Source organism: Armigeres subalbatus, chromosome 1, assembly GCF_024139115.2.
Source record: "Armigeres subalbatus isolate Guangzhou_Male chromosome 1, GZ_Asu_2, whole genome shotgun sequence".
NCBI lineage: Eukaryota > Metazoa > Arthropoda > Insecta > Diptera > Culicidae > Armigeres > Armigeres subalbatus.
In genome coordinates, this window is record NC_085139.1 from 109,204,186 (window position 1) to 109,220,937 (window position 16,752).

Sequence of the window (16,752 nt, forward strand, 5' to 3'; positions counted from 1 at the left end):
TGGTTTGGATTTGGTTTGGTTTGGTTGGTTTGGTTTGGACTCAATTTGGATTGTATTTGGAGGGCTTTGGATTGGTTCAGATGGTTTGGATTGGTTTGGATTGGTTTGGATTGGTTTGGATTAGATTTGGATTTTTGTTGGTTTGGATTGGTTTGGATTGAATTTGAATTGGTTTGGATTGGTTTGGTTTGATTGGTTTGGATTTGGATTGGTTTGGATTGGTTTGGATTGGTTTGGATTGGTTTGGATTGGTTTGGATTGGTTTGGATTGGTTTGGATTGGTTTGGATTGGATTTGGCTTGGTTTGGATTGGATTTGGATTGGTTTGGATTGGTTTCCTTTGGATTAAGATTGCGTTTGGATTGGATTGGATTTGGATTGGATTTGGATTGGATTGGATTTGGATAGGATTTGGATATGATTTGGATTGGCTTTGGATTGGCTTTGGATTGGATTTGGCTTGGATTTGGCTTGTATTTGGATCGGATTTGGATTTGATTTTGATTTGAATTGGATTTGGATAGGATTTGGATTTGGATTGGATTTGGATTGGATTTGGATTGGATTTGGATTGGATTTGGATTGGATTTGGATTGGATTTGGATTGGATTTGGATTGGATTTGGATTGGATTTTGATTTGGATTAAGATTGCATTTGGATTTGGATTGGATTTGGATTGGATTGGATTTGGATTGGATTGGATTTGGATAGGATTTGGATATGATTTGGATTGGCTTTGGATTGGCTTTGGATTGGATTTGGCTTGGATTTGGCTTGTATTTCGATCGGATTTGGATTTGATTTTGATTTGAATTGGATTTGGATAGGATTTGGATTTGGATTGGATTTGGATTGGATTTGGATTGGATTTAGATTGGATTTTGAGTGTCTTTGGATTGGATTTGGTTTGGATTTGGATTGGATTTTGATTATTTTTAAATTGGTTCGGATCTGATTTTGATTGAATTCGGTTTGGATTTTCTGCAAGTTTTGGATTGGATTGGATTCGGATCGAATGCGGATTGGAATTAGATTTGGATCGGATTTGGCTTGGATTTTGAATGGATTTGGGATGGATTTTGATCCGATTTGGATTGGAATTGAAATGGGTTTGGATTAGGTTTGAATTGAATTTTGAATGTATTTGGATTGGATTTGGATTGTATTTGGATTGGATTTCTATCGGGTTTAGATTTAATTTAGTTCAAATTTGGATTGGATTTTAAATGGATTTGGACCGATCGGATTTGGGATTGATTTTTTACGAGTTTGAATTTGGATTGGATTTAAATTGGATTCAGTCTGGGTTAGGATCCGATTTGGATTGGATTTGTTTCGTATTCTGATTTTGTTTGGATTATATTGATGTAATTGACAATGCTTTCTTCATACTGACTGCCATTTTTTGGTAGTCAGATTTTCTACCCATTCTTGTCAAATTGATAAACTTTTATTCACAATCGATGTCAACGAGTTCTGATTCGCAAATCAAAAGATTAGATAGTACTTACCTGTCCACTGTACATGAAGTCCAGCAGCCCGGCCATGTGATGCGCATTGACGTCGGTCATGAACAGGATCGGGTGCTGCGACGGGTGCTCGAGGAAGATTTTCTGGAAGTACGGACTGCACACCGACAGCACCAGCTTGTGTGCCTTGAAGATCTTACCCCCGGCGGCGATCGTGACATCCACCATCTGACCGTCCCGCTGCAGGCTGTGGAACCCTTTGCACATGTTCCCGTGAAAGCCACGCCAAGACAGCAAGTACTAAAATGGAGAAGACGACAAGAGAGGGCGAAATCTGGGTTAACGAAACAGTACGAGTATCATCATTAGATTTGAGAGGTTTGTTGTAGTTCAGCAGATGACCTGAGAACAACCTTCCCCTCCACTGAAAAATATTTTATGACAATCATTCGGAAAGATCAACCCCGCGGGCAAAATTTGACGACCCCAAATGCCGTCAAAAAGGAAAGGACAAACGAAACTCGTTCTTTCCAGCTGGAAGCTTAATCAAAATTAGCTTCAAAGAGCCAAGCTTAGATGGTTGGACGATGAGCGAAACGGCTTAGTGATTGAACATATGTCGCAAGTTGCAACCACCACCAACACATACCGCAACTATCGCCGCCCGTTTGGGACAAACAAAAAACCTTAATTTATTTATGAATTTCTCAACGAGCGCACACTTGTGATGTGCGCGTTATTATGCTTTGCAAGAGTTGTCGGACTATCTCCGAACAGAAGGAAATACCAAAGCGGAGGAAATAACGAGCTGTATTCAAAACTTGGTCTCACAATTCCTATGAGTGTCAGAACATTGCATTACGTTATTGATTTTTACATATTTGTGAAGAATTCTGGTACACGGAACTAACAAAGTATCTTCCTCTGCTCGGATTCAGCTGGCAAACCGTCCTTCTTGAGACAAAAATGGACTCTTTCGTAACCTCCGCGGTCGTTGCCGTCATCTAGCAACGGTGTATGCATCAAGCAATCCCCATAAGGGTCTGTTCACAAATTACGTAACGCTTTTGGGGGAGGGGGGTCCAACTTGCGTTATACTTTGTTACACTAAAAAGGTGGGGAGGGGAGGGCACTACCAAATGTTCCGCATAACGCTAATAAAAATTTATTTAAAGTCCCTCCAAGACACGTGGATTCTTTTTCGCAAATTTCATATCAATTTGTCCATTTCGAAACATGTGCTGTGCATATGCACAGCCAAGATATTTAACAAAAAAAATGGTTTTCGTACGGCCGAGCTGCCGAATAATATGCAATTAATTGCTATTTATCGTTATCGAACATTAGTCAGTATCGAAATCAAGCATGCTGAAATAGCGGGATTGATATGCGTAAAAATACCAAACGAATATTGTATTTCTCGACAACACAGTTCCGCTCAACTATGTAAATGGTTATAATCGCAAATTCTATTTTCGTTTCTACTAGCTGCATTCTTAAAATATTTGATTTTTGATCATGTGCCGTCCCTAACAGTTTTTTTATAAATACCACAACCCAAATGCTTCAGCGAAGAAAAAAAATCTGCCTTCAAAATTTTCACAGTTACGCGTTACATGGGGGAGGGAGGGGGTACCAAAAATGTTACTTTTGTTACGAGGGGAGGAGGCGTCAAAAACTCGGATTTTTACGTTACGTAATTTGTGAACAGACCCTAACAGCGAGTAGAAATCTTTTGTTATCCGGTCCCGGTTGAACGCACGGACCTGATTCTTCTACCGAACCAGCAAAGAAACCAAGTAACCAACCACCACTTCAACCCCCCCAAAAAGGATGCCTCGGGCCAACAAATGTCACCTGATGCGGTCGTCGCCATCATCGCCGCGCCCCGTGCGCAACATCATCCCCTGCTGCTAGCCGCTTTGTATGGCCAAGCAAAGAAACTATACCAACCATCAAGCAAGCAAGCGAGCATTCATTGGCTGGGGCCATTGATGGTGGATGGTTGGGATGGTGGTCCGTCGTAAGTATGTGAAAGTTTTCACTTCTACCCCGATCGCAACCATCCAATCCAACCAACCAACGACGACTCCACAGCGAAAGAGTGAAAGTTTTTCTTTTCTGCTCCGCGCCGCGGCGCACTCGCTCTTGTGTTCGCATTTCTACCACCACCCGGCCATCCAAGTTGGCCGCCGCCATGCAGTTCAGCCAAACTCCGATCCGGTGCTGGTGGTGGATCGCGTGAAACTGCTCCGGCGAAGAGCAATGAACTTCAAGCAGCGAGGGTTTTGCAGAACACCCTTCAATGACCTTGCCCGATATGACCTGCTGCAGCGGCGATCACGACACGACACGTGTCAAGCTGCTGATTGATTTGCAATTGGGTTGGGTACCAATGCGAAAACACAGAACTAGGTGAATCGTAAATTCTTGTGTAATTGAAATGGTTTATATTGGAATTTGATTCATTTTCGATCAGATTTGTTCTCCACGATTGACAATCAGCGACACCAAGAAAACTACTTCCGTACGAGGACACTTTACAGGGAAATTATCAACAAATGATGTAGCACAATTCAATCAGGCTATACAACACAGTTTTGTTTGTCCTTAACAGTTAAGGAACGTTCGTGCAGCTGTTGAATATTTTAAGCAAAACGGCGGTCGTTAACTAAATTCCAGCAATCTACCTGGAACGTCATTTCTACTGAGATTTCCATGCTTTCTATTCAACGGAATATGGGCTATTCCATCTTAGAGGATGCCAACGAATGCGAGAAGCAACCGCGATTACCAATTCAATGCATCGACATACATTTTTAGATCAATCTCCAAAATTCTGCAAAATAATTTGATAATTCTATGAATTACTCTTTCACAGATTAGACTCTTACTGAAGTAAAGGTTAGCGACATACCATTTCCAGTTTTCCCAATGTTTTGATTCCGGTTCCAGTCATTATTTAAAAGAGACGCTCGATTTGAATTCGAAACAATGAGAAAAATCCAAAACAGTTTTTCTACCCGCCATACGCCATCCGACAAGACTATTGGGCTGATGCGAGTAATATCCAAATGCGCAAATTGACCTTCCCCGTCAAAAATTGTATCTCGTTTTATTGTCTCAGTCGATTCTTTGGCTTATTAAGGGCAAATTTCCCAAAGAACCCATTTTTTGACGCCTTTAACTATTTTTAAAATCGAAAACAAAACCCGAAAAAGTGCTGCACGTGTGAACTGGCCTGAAAAATTCACCCGATGTTCGTTCAAAATCGGGCCAATCTTATAAAAAAACAACACCTTTGCGATTTTTGTTTTAAATTTCAAAAATACTTAGAGGTGTCAAAAAATATGGGTTCTTTGGGAAAGTTGACCTTTAATAAGCCAAATAAGACGACTGAGTGAGGTACGCTGATCAAGCATTCTGATTGCAGACGATGTTTCAACTTCATCTGTCACCTCGAGAAGGTAATGAAAATGTTCTGGCGGGCGGAGGTTAAAATCATCACACAGTACGTTCACAAATAGACATGGATTTTAAGGTCATCATCATCTTAATTTTTAATTATTGTAGTGAAGCAGAAAATTTTGTTCAGCTGAATCCAGTTAAAAGTAAGGCCCAGCGGGTTTTGCACTGATGAATTGCCCTACATACTGTGATTGATGGAAACATTTATCAAGTCAGCACAGACTTAGCCAGTTTAGAGCTGCAAGTCTATATATTAAAGACATACAAGAAATCTCTAGTCACGTTTTTTCTTCCTTCCTTTGAAAAAAAAAAACGTTGGCTAATTCAAGTAAGTTCTTTGTCAATTACATGACTTGCTCTCGTACCAGAACTTGCAAACGGAAGCAATACTCGTTCAGCATTAAACTCGGATTCTTTCGAAGACCTTTTACGGTTAGGAAGAGTAGGCATTGAAAGAACTAGACCGAAAGCTTTTCGATGTTCTCGAGCAGGAAATGCTGTGGGGAAATTTTAAACTGAAAACTCAACTTAATTCACCGAGTAGTGATACTGCCTTTTTCGCATTTAGCCAAGACACCAACCTCATAAGGTGTTAATATGGTTCGATGTACCATTTTCTTTATAACTTTAAAACGCAACGGTCGATCGTTATCAAATTCAATAGTGATCAACTAGGCTTTGCCCCCTGTCGAATGCAACTGGTTGCGAGAAAATCGGTTGACGATTACTATATAAAAAGTTGTCTAATGTTTTTCTTAGCTTTTGTGCACACACGGACAGACCGACATTTGCTCAGCTCGTCAAGCAAAGTCGATTGATATATATAACACCATAGGTCTCCGAGGCTTCTATAAACATTTCGTTTTCTGAGCGAAATGATAGCCTTTCAGTACAACTTTGTTGTACGAGAAAGGCAAAAAGGCTTCTTGCGGTGACAAATAAAAAAACACAAAATGTTAAAAGGAATGAATGTTCCATTTTGAATAAAATGCAATACACTTTAGCGTGTTTTTCGGAAAAAAGTATTGCTAGTCAAAGTTAAGAAAACTTCATTAAAGCTTTTAGGATTGTTTTCTCCTTATTAAAAGATATCTAAGAAAAATCGAAAATGTCGAGAAATTTAATTGAATTTGAGAGATTTTGAGCAATTTTTTCAGAAGATGCGAAGTCTTTAAAACTGTGGTGAAAAATTTTAGAAATTTAAAGAAAATCTAAGAGAAAAGTTTATTAATTTTTTCAAACTTCATATCTTTGAATGAATTTCAAAATGATTTTCAAAAATTAATGAAAAAAAAAATTGGTTGGATTTAGAATTAAATCAAGATTGAGAAAATGTAATAAAACTTGCTCAAACTTAACAAATCTAAAATTAAAAAACATCGAAAACAATAAAAAACCCTGCCGGTAATGGTCTCACGCATTATAGAAATAGTATTTTGGTAATAACTAGAAAAAAAGAATCCCATAGTTCGATTTGACCAATTTTCAATAGGAAACAATGAAAGAGGATTCCTCGTCGAATGCACTTGTGGCGAGCAAATCAGTTAAGGAAAGTTGGCGAGCCTTTTTGCGCACATACGTACACACCTACACACACAGAGACAGCACCTCAATTCGTTGAGCTGAGTCAATTGGTTTAGAACACTATAAGTCTGCGGGTCTTCTATGAAAAAAAGTTTTGATTTTGGGGCGAACATTCCAAGAACTGGAATCAAGGACCACTCCCCTTCTTAACGTCGGATAGCATTCTAGATAAGGATCTCAAAAGTAAAACATGAGTATCACTAGTGTCCAATCTACGAATTACACCGTAACAATGCTAATGCTAACATTCCAAGAACCATCAAGCACATATTTCAATCACAAACCGGCATGCTGAATGCTAATTGTATCAGATCAGTTTTAACGATGTAAAGATGCATTTATTTATCAACTGACAGACAACGATACACTAAATCAGCGTTAGGAAAATCACGCTCAATAGATAACGAACAATAAGGCGAAAGGCGAAAACTGTTCCAAATCATAACAAGTCATGATAACAAATTTATCAAACTTTTATACAAGTTCAAAAAAACTAAATCGGATCTATTATTATGTTACTACCCGGGAAGCTACGCCATCTTTGTCACATATTTTCTGAGTCACCAATACGAGTGTACTGCGAATGCAACATAAACAATTTCAAGGGTGAAAATGATATAAAAAGAAAAAAGGCATAGGGTAGTGAGCTAATTCCCGTCGTAGTTTGTACTACTTGGTTTTTAAGTCTAATTTAAACGCTAGCCCAGCCACTGACTCCAACTAAGTTGTATGCAACATATATTTTAGAGTTCCTGCTTTCCATTGCATATTATTAGCGCAATGAACAAATCATGGTTTATTAGGAACCGGTATTCTAAAATACAATTTCAGTTTTGTATATTTGTCCATGAAAGTTTTTATTCGTCCATTCCAATATTCGCTGGTTTGACGTGAAATAAACGTGTTAGTATTAAAATGCGATTTCAACAAGTACACCAAATTATTTTTTATACGGTATATATGCACCGTGCTAAATAAAAATTGCTTAAATTCATAGGATATTGGCCTGTTCTGAATATATTTTGTGATCATTATAGAACATAGATTGGAAAATGTTTATGGTCGATGTTCTTGGTTATCCAAGAAATTCCAGAAATAGAGGCCTTCAGATCTACACGCGTAATCAAAGATATTTGGCTTCATTTAAAATATGTTCTGTGTCCATTGTGGTTTATAGAATAGAATATATGTATGGAAGATGTTCGCGGTTATTCAAGAAATCTCTGAAGTGAAGGCCTTCAGATCTACACGTCATATGTACAATAGACTATGTATATAGAATCTAACAAGCCTGTTTTAATAATGTCATTAAATTTTTGGATTGGCTTACAGTCACGAGTAATAGAGTTGATTACTTCATCACTGACGTTTCGAACAGAGATTAGGATCTTCTTCAGGGCTCTATGGCAGTATTTTTTTATAATGCTAATAAAAATGTGTGGATTTTTGGTAGTCTAGGCGAGTTGTCATCGGCGATAACCTTTAAAGTTTTGGAATCAATTGATAACAAACACAAAATTGTCATTTGAATGTAAACCATACTAAAACAAATTTAATGCCAACAATGAAGTTCAATCTGATGTTTGACATTTACAAGCGAGCTTTTATCAATCGATATTTTGGATATGTGATCGCTTGAGAGTATTGCTCATCCTCAATTATTTGAAAATTCGTTTTTCCCAACCCTGGTGCCCATTGTGGTACATTTAATAGAAATTGTGTACGGAGTATGTGCGTGGTCATATACTCGAAGAGAATGTAACTTATCTCAATCAATATAGATCTTCGGCTACATGTGTGGATCTATTGGACTTACTTCAGGGATATATTCGCATCACAGAGGGCAAATCATAATTGAATCGGGCAAATTGATCTTGCAAAATATCATGGCCGTCACCAGATGATCCGATATAAAAACAAAAACCACCACGCTTTTAAACGATGTTCTTTACTGACAATCGCATCGTGAGATGCAGAAGCTGACGCGTAAGTACCTTAGGTAAGTGTGATACCCAGACTGACAACCACAAGCTGAGGGCCATAAAGAGCATCAGGTCAGTCAGCTGTCAAAAGTGCAGGTGTGCACCATTTTTTTTTTATTCATTTTGTTGTCGTTGGATTTTCTTCTACTGAATTGATAATATTGTCTATCCGGAACAAAGTTAGAACGCTTTTTATACCGAAGTTGGATTTTTCTCCAAATACAGACAACTTTCCCAACTTCGGAAGTAGTGCGCTGGATTCGACTAAAGATGCGCTAAACAACGCATTAATTTTTTTTTCATCGATTAGTTTGACAGATAAAACTTCGGAAGAAAGTTCGGTTCGGAAGTCCCGACTTCAAAATTCTATGTTGGTGCTACGACGATAATTTATGTTAAATGCATTGACACCCCTTAAAAAAAAGGAAAAAAAATCAATTTCGACAAGAAAAAGTTTTTGCTAGAAAAACTTTTTTTTCTTCAAAAGTGTCCAGCTTGCGATGTATGGACGGTTGGTAGAGATCATAATCACCTATCTTGAGACAAAATTTCGTCCAAATCGAAAGGGGCGTTTTTTTGCAAATCAACTTTTAATTTTTACAACTGATTTTTTTCAGTGTAGGGCTCAATTCAGATTTTTTTGAATATTTTTATTAGAAAGTTTGACTGATTTTGCGATAGTCACCCATATAACACTTTTTTGTAGGATGCGTCGTTTTTCGATTATATCCATTTGAAAAAATCAGTAAAAAAAGTTTGGCCCTTTTCAAAAGAAAGTCTAGGACAAGCTATTTTTGACCTCATCCATAATAATTATCATGTCCAGAGCATAAAATAATCACTTTCACGAAGCAACTTCGGACCGAATATTGACAAACGTCGCATGACTATTCAAAACATAGAATGACTTACTCAGTTTTCTTCTACACATATTCATTCATTTGATCGGTACTGAGAATGGTCACTGGGTTTGAATAAAACATAATTGTCCTTGATTATGTTGACTTTTGGCACTAAAATTTCCTCTTAATTTAACGTCGGGGTCAGATTTATGTGAATAATTGTTGAAATCATCATTTATGTGTTTAGTTTTACAGTAATTTATTAGTTTTCAAAATCTAAATAAATGCTCATTGGCTGATAATTGATCAGAAATTGTCCATGTTCAGTCGAATATGAATATGTACGAAATGAGAATGACAAAGAAGGCCGATGGGCTTCACCAAAAATCTTCGATTATTTTAAGCTCTGATCATGTCAGTCAATTTCGAAAGTCTTCATCAAGTTTGTTTTCGGCTCCAGTTTAAAAAATTCAAATAAAATAAATAAAAATTCAATAAAAAAAGTACAATCCCATTTAGACCGCATAAAAAAGTTTTGACTGCACTACCATTCATTAAAATCTTCCAGCCTGTCAAACAACTAGCACAAGAGCTGCACATGTACGTGGGTAGTGTTGCCGTCAAATTTATACTATGACTTTTTTTCCCCTTATTTAATGTTTCGGAATAGCAGAAATTTTTGGTATACAAGACAAGTTTGGATGGAAAAAATGTAGTTGGAAGAAGTTACTGTTATTATGCTAGCGAAAATTTATTGAACAAACGAATTTTATTGACTGTATGATGTATAATCAGATGTGCTACATAGGATCATTTCAGTTCAAATCGTCAGTTTGGCAACGCGTTCTTCAACCTTGATTACCAAGGCGACGAAGAAAAATTAATTCAAAACCTTTAGAGTTTTAAAAAATTGATTATTTTATCGCCTTTCGGGAGTTTTTGCAGAATATTTTCTCACTCCAGCAATAGATATTGCTTTAATTTAGTATGTAATGGAAAGCTAATGTAGAAAAAGTGCAGTGCAAGTGATTGAAATTAGTGGATTTTGATGGTGGTGCTACGTGCCTTCACTAGGAGAAGAAGTGGCTGGATTTCTTTCGTCGCACGAATAAGTCAAGAAATTGAGCAAATAATCTGGATCGCAAAGTTTGATCGAGGTGTTTTCAAAGAAAATAACACCGGAATGTGATTTCAATGAGCTCAGACCATAGTGTACACTTTTTCTATCCCGCCAGAGGATAACCCAAGTAACATTTCAAGTTTTTTGATACTATATTAGCAATTTTGGAAAGCAAATTTCTAAGAACAACGATAAAACCAAAAATTACATGAAAACATCCTGATGACCACTACAAGAGTAGATTATGACTTGAATATCTTGAGAACGTCTTCAAAGGCATTTCAAGGCTGATAATAAGAGCGCCATAAAACCGCTGCGCGCTGTCAAAAAATGGATTTCACCAGCTGTTATTGTTTGAGAAAGAAAAAAGAAATTGGTAGGCATGCTTCGAGGAACGCAGTCTTCGGAAAAATGATAACAAACATTTTAATGGAGGCAGAACTATTTCATTGGAAATAAAATAATGATCCAGAATTCGTTCGCGTACATAGAATCTTGGTGCGCGTTCGAATTTCTGGTGAAAGCAGATGAAAAAATAACTAATTTTACAGCGCGCCACCGAAATGTTGTCATCTGAATCAATCAAATTCCGACATAATTTTCATCGCTCTAATAATGTTTCACTATGTTCATCGAAAAATCGTCAAGAAACATTCAAAGTGCTTTAAATAATAAAAAACAGTGTTTAATTGCAGTAATAATTGTGATTAGAAGGGGTTTATGCAAAAAAAATTTGGTCGGTAAGAAGGATATTTCATTTCAACATGGATGCAATGGCACTATGAGCAGTCATCGTATAACATAGCAGTCAAAATTAATTGTTTCCGGAGAGATTTTTTTTTATTTCTAGAACATTCAATAATTGAAGAAAATAGCCTACCAATAAAAAGCTAGAGTACTTTCTCACACTTTTTTATTTTCCTGTTTGATTATCCTGTTGATTAGATAACATGGGTGGAAGCAATATTTTTTTGGTGAAAATTTCAACATGAAAGTAATAGGCAAGAAAAATAGAATACTTAAAATGACATTGGAACCGCAATACTTTATTTTTGCAGAATGTCACTCGTTTCATTCAATACTACTTAACGAGAATAGTATTTATTGATCACCACCACAATTTTCGTATCATATTTTATTGGATAATAATAAACACAAATTGGATTATAGTATTCAGAGTAAGCGGCTAATGATTTTAGTTTGTATAAGTGATTCTAGACTATGAATTCTCGTTTAACTTTTCAAAAGGACCTAAGTAACATTTTTTCATGAATTAATTTGAATAGCGCAATCAACAGAACAATATGAAAGCTTTTGATTGCAGCACTCAAATTAATTCATGAATAAAATGTTACTTAGGTCCTTTTGAAAAGTTAAGCGAGAATTGATTTTGCTATTGCGGATAGTACACTAAACATAAGCAATCAAATATACCAATCGTGAAATCACATCTTTCACGTGCCCCAATTTACCGTACAATGTGGCAAGTTTTACATTAGACTTGATTCGAACTCTCAATTTTGCATATGCACTTATATTGATCTCTATCATGAAAGAATCTGTGCATGATTGAGTATTTGAGAGTATGTAGAGCAACATATTAAATTTTCTGACGAACTTTGCTTCATTTAAGCGTGTGCCAATGAATCGGTAGCTTGTGAGGGGCTGAGAGAGGTTGCGCGGCGGGGTATGGCAATGCTAGCGCATTGCTGCCACCGCAGTGTGAGATGGTGTTGGTAGCGCCATCGGGTTGAGTGGCAACGACGAAGATTGCACCGTCAGTTTGTTGTCGACTTTTAAAACGAACAGTCGCACCGCTAATCAACAGCGGATTTCAATCAGCCGTTTTCGGCTGGAATACGACAGATATCTTTATTGGATAATAATGAACAAAAACCATTCATAGGTGAACTCAAATATAAAAAATAAAATAGGATAATTCATTAAATTTTAGTAAATCATCTGATATTCCAAAAAGAATCTTGCCTTTACGCATATTATTCATCAAGCTCATCTATTGATATCTTCCAAGTATTTATATTTCTTCTAAGTATTTATATTTTCTATAGATACTATTATATCAAGTCCAGCAAACTGCTTATCCGCAACATTTGCGAATATTTTGACCACCTGATATTTCATAATGCACGACTGTTTTGTTCTTGTGCAATGTCAAATCAAATCCACGAAGTTTTATTGAGGTTACTCGTAGGATAAACTTGAGACCAAAAAAATGTGGTTTTATAACAGCTCACAACATTAGATTTATAGGGCTCTTCAAGATAACCATAATACCGCTTATAAGATGATAAAGCATTTGACATTCATGGTTTTATTGGATGATTTATTACGGTTTTGAAGATAGCTATAAGAGTAACATGAATGGTAATCTTATGGTATTGACCAAAGCTGAAACAAAACCCTAATAAAACTAAAATAAATCCAGATAGCATTGAATTTGTTACTTGGGAAGTTCGTTGATATGAATTATTATTCGCGAGTATTGAGTGATTTAGAATTTGATATGACGGGAATTGGCGCCATAGATGAATTAGCGCATAACCCTATACAGTACCTTATCACAAAACAGAAAGACATCATAGAACAAACTGCATGTTTCAAAGTAGGCTCTTTGTGGGATAAAATTATCCCCAAAAAGAACGAACAGACAAACCCGTCAAAATCCATAGTGAAAGAAATGGGTGTCGGTGCCTTGGAGCTACCACAGTAGCGTTTGGGTTATACCGTTGTGAATACGATAAGCCGGCTACCAAACATCAAGCATGGCAGGTAAAGTCAGAAAGACCATGTTGGACGGAATAAAAGTACGGGAAAATAAAGTGGAAATAAAATAAAAGGGTAGCCAAAGTCTATTTTTGCGCACTTAGTGAATCAGGCGTCCATGTGGTGTTGAGTGGAAGTAAAGTGCAGAATTCCAAGTGAAGCACCCCTCCCTTTCTAGAGGGAGCTAGTGTGAGCTTCGGGAAAAGGTGTTCAGGACCTCTTTCTTACTTCTTTTCGGAATGCCTCTCCGTCCAGCACATGGCTCGGCCCGCGAAGCTGTCAGGCTTCCGTAGCTAATACGTCAAGGATTCTAACGTCATCCATCGGACGATTCCTCGGCCATGGGCTCTAATCGTCACGAAGGAGTTCCTCTCTCGGATGCGTCTCGTCGGATGCGTCACCGCTCGCGAGAATGCTGGCCCCACAGCTGGACTTCTTCTTCTTCTTCTTCTTCTTCTTCTTATTGGCATTACATCCCCACACTGGGACAGAGCCGCCTCGCAGCTTAGTGTTCATTAAGCACTTCCACAGTTATTAACTGCGAGGTTTCTAAGCCAAGTTACCATTTTTGCATTCGTATATCATGAGGCTAACACGATGATACTTTTATGCCCAAGGAAGTCGAGACAATTTCCAATCCGAAAATTGCCTAGACCGGCACCGGGAATCGAACCCAGCCACCCTCAGCATGGTCTTGCTTTGTAGCCGCGCGTCTTACCACACGGCTAAGGAGGGCCCTTGCTGGACTGGAGCTAGCTATTCCGGCCCCAACAACCGAGACAGCAGCGGTATGTACCGGTACCATCATTTAAATTAGATTACACTACAGATTTTATTACAGATATTACAGACAGTCGTTGAAGATTTACATTACAGATTACACAACACGAACACCCCACAATAAGGAATCAATAAATTATATGAGTAAAGTGAAACTTTCCGCTGTTAGTTTTTGTTTACTCAGTAGTTAGTCGACCCTAGGATTGCCGAAGAGTCTCTTGTGTCCTGGTTGGCCCTAGGTACTGCTAGTTTTCGATTCAGAAAGGCAGTTTCACAATCATATTTCAAACAATTTCTCAGAAAATATCAAAAATTTCTGCAAATTGTAAAAAATAAAAAAATTAAAAAGACATTTAAAATTCGAACAAATTCAGACGACGCAGAAGCGTCATTTTAAGATTACTTACAATAGACCGAGGCTAATAAACTTTCATTACTACATAAAAATTGTCAGGACTAACGGCAGAAAAAAGATCCTGCCTGTGAGGAAACATTGAAATAGGAAAGCGAAGAGAATGATTGCAATCGTAGTCATTAGTTTAGGTTAACTCCTTTTTCGAATAAGAGAAAAAAAGTACAACTCATTACCGACGGTTATAAGAAGAAACGAGTTGAACCCTCGTAACTCTAGAAAATAGTGTAACCGTTTGAATAGAAATCCAAATTGGAAACTACATTCTGTAGATGAATGAATCTAAATTCCTTTAACCTTCCAAACGTGTTCGGGTCGATATGATCCGAATCGCACTTTCAAATTGTAATACATAACTTTTTTACGAAATAATGTGGAGGTCTGAAACTTATTGTTTTTTCCTATTTCGTGAAAAACTATGTTTCTGAATGTTGACCTACTTTGTGCGACGTTCCTGACGAGCTCCAGAAAAAAACACACACTTACGGTATTCGGATCGTATCGACCCGGATTTGACTTAGCAATACCTCAGGCATTTCTCAGTTAAATTTACATGTTCAAATACCCAAAACAGTCGTCAGCTCATAAATTTTTCGAATCTGACCTCAGATCGGCCACACCTACATCCTGTAATCGTCGGAGGAAGGATCGTCAGTTGGCCATTTTTATATGTAAGCAAACATTGTACACGAATATCGCGCATGAACGATTTCATTGCCCTTTTTTTTCTCATAAATGTACTCAACACTACTTCAGAGATGACGTATCATGAATGCAAGAAATATGTCTATATACGTTCTAGGTTCTCCAAACCATTCTGGATTTCAGAGCCTTAGTCTAACAGGTTAATTACGCTTGGTACGAAACCAAGCTACGGGTTTCAAGTAGCCTTGAGAGCAAAGGCGTAGGATTGCCAATCCGGAGATGGCGAGTTCGATGCTCGGTCCGGTCTAGGATGTTTTCGGGTTGGAAACATTCTCGACTCCCTGGGCATAGTGTATCCATTGTACTTGCCACACAAGTTACATACTCATGCAATGGCGGGCATAGAAAAGCTTTCAAGTAATAACTGAGGAAATGCTAATAGAATACTAAGTTGAAAATCATGCCAAGTTCCAGTTGGAATGTAGAGCCATAGAAGAAAGAGAAGAAGAAGACGAAACCAATATAACCCATGGTGCCCATACAAGCCCTCAGAGGCCATACCCATAACTTACGATCTAAGTATGTCCAAACCGGATGTTCTGAGCTCTTCAAATCATTCTGTAGTTCGAACCAATTGGTCTACCAAGTCAACTGGGCTCAATCGAAGTCAATAGCAACCCATGGTGTCCATACAGTGCGCATGATAAACGATTTAGATATGTCCAAACCGGATATTTCAAGTTCTCCAAATCAATCTCGAGTTCAGACATATGGATCTACCAAGTCAACAATCTTTCGGGAGTGTTTATGAATTCTACAAATCCTTAAGGGGGTTACAAAACGCTTACTGATTTGCACAGATTTAGTGACGTCAAAGAATGAATTTAAGATAACTCCTATCAAAGTCTCATGAGTAGCTTCCAATCACCTTTGCCACTATTCAACCCTTCCCAACCACCCCAGTATAAGCCATTTAGCTTTCGTTTGATTATAAACGAAAGAGAGAGTACCTCAAGTAGAGTATCTCTTTTTGACCTTTTCAAAGTATGCTTGAGTAGTTCAATCCATTTTGATGGCAACTCAAAACCGAGCCAACCTATTCTGGTTCCGCGGCTGCACCAAACTCGCCACTCTTGGCCCAAATCGAAAGCAGCCAACCAGCCAACGCAACGCAACGGGTGCTGCTGGTGCTGTGTGATAACACATCATTTCGAATTCTTCACACTTACCCCCCGATATGCTTGCCCCAGCCCCAACCCGTTGCTACATTGCGCGTCCTCAGCTCACTCTTCTATATCCTCTGCCTTCTCCGTCAATCAGCACGATGAACCACAGACACACACACACCCGGACCGCATCGCATCGACCACTTTCACTTTTCGCGCGCGCAGTAAGTTTGCGGCTCATGCATGGGGCCGGATGTGCTGGCGCTGCTGCTGTTGGTTTGTTGTTGTTCTGGGGTGGAACAGACAAAGTCACCGCGGCGGCGGGTTCGTCGTCTTTGTCGCCAACCAACGACCTCACCTCCATCGTCGTCGTCGGCGTCGCCACATAATATCTTCCCATCGAATGGCGCTTCTTGCGCCACCCCGGTTCTCTCCTACGACTCCCATAAGCTGCCAGCTCTAGACGAGCTGGGGAGGAGGGTTTGGAATCTATTCGCTT

The 16,752-nt window shown here is 38.3% G+C and overlaps 1 protein-coding gene across 4 annotated transcripts in view; it reads right to left on the reverse strand.

Moving 5' to 3' along the window:
* LOC134204809 (probable serine/threonine-protein kinase DDB_G0267686) overlaps nt 1-16,752 on the reverse strand; it is a 333,973-nt gene that overhangs the window by 11,751 nt on the left and 305,470 nt on the right. For all 4 annotated transcript variants that reach the window (XM_062679623.1, XM_062679615.1, XM_062679610.1 and 1 more), the window contains one exon: nt 1,513-1,770. In XM_062679623.1, coding sequence (XP_062535607.1) covers nt 1,513-1,770 — 258 coding nt within the window. The remainder of the gene's footprint in view (nt 1-1,512; nt 1,771-16,752) is intronic.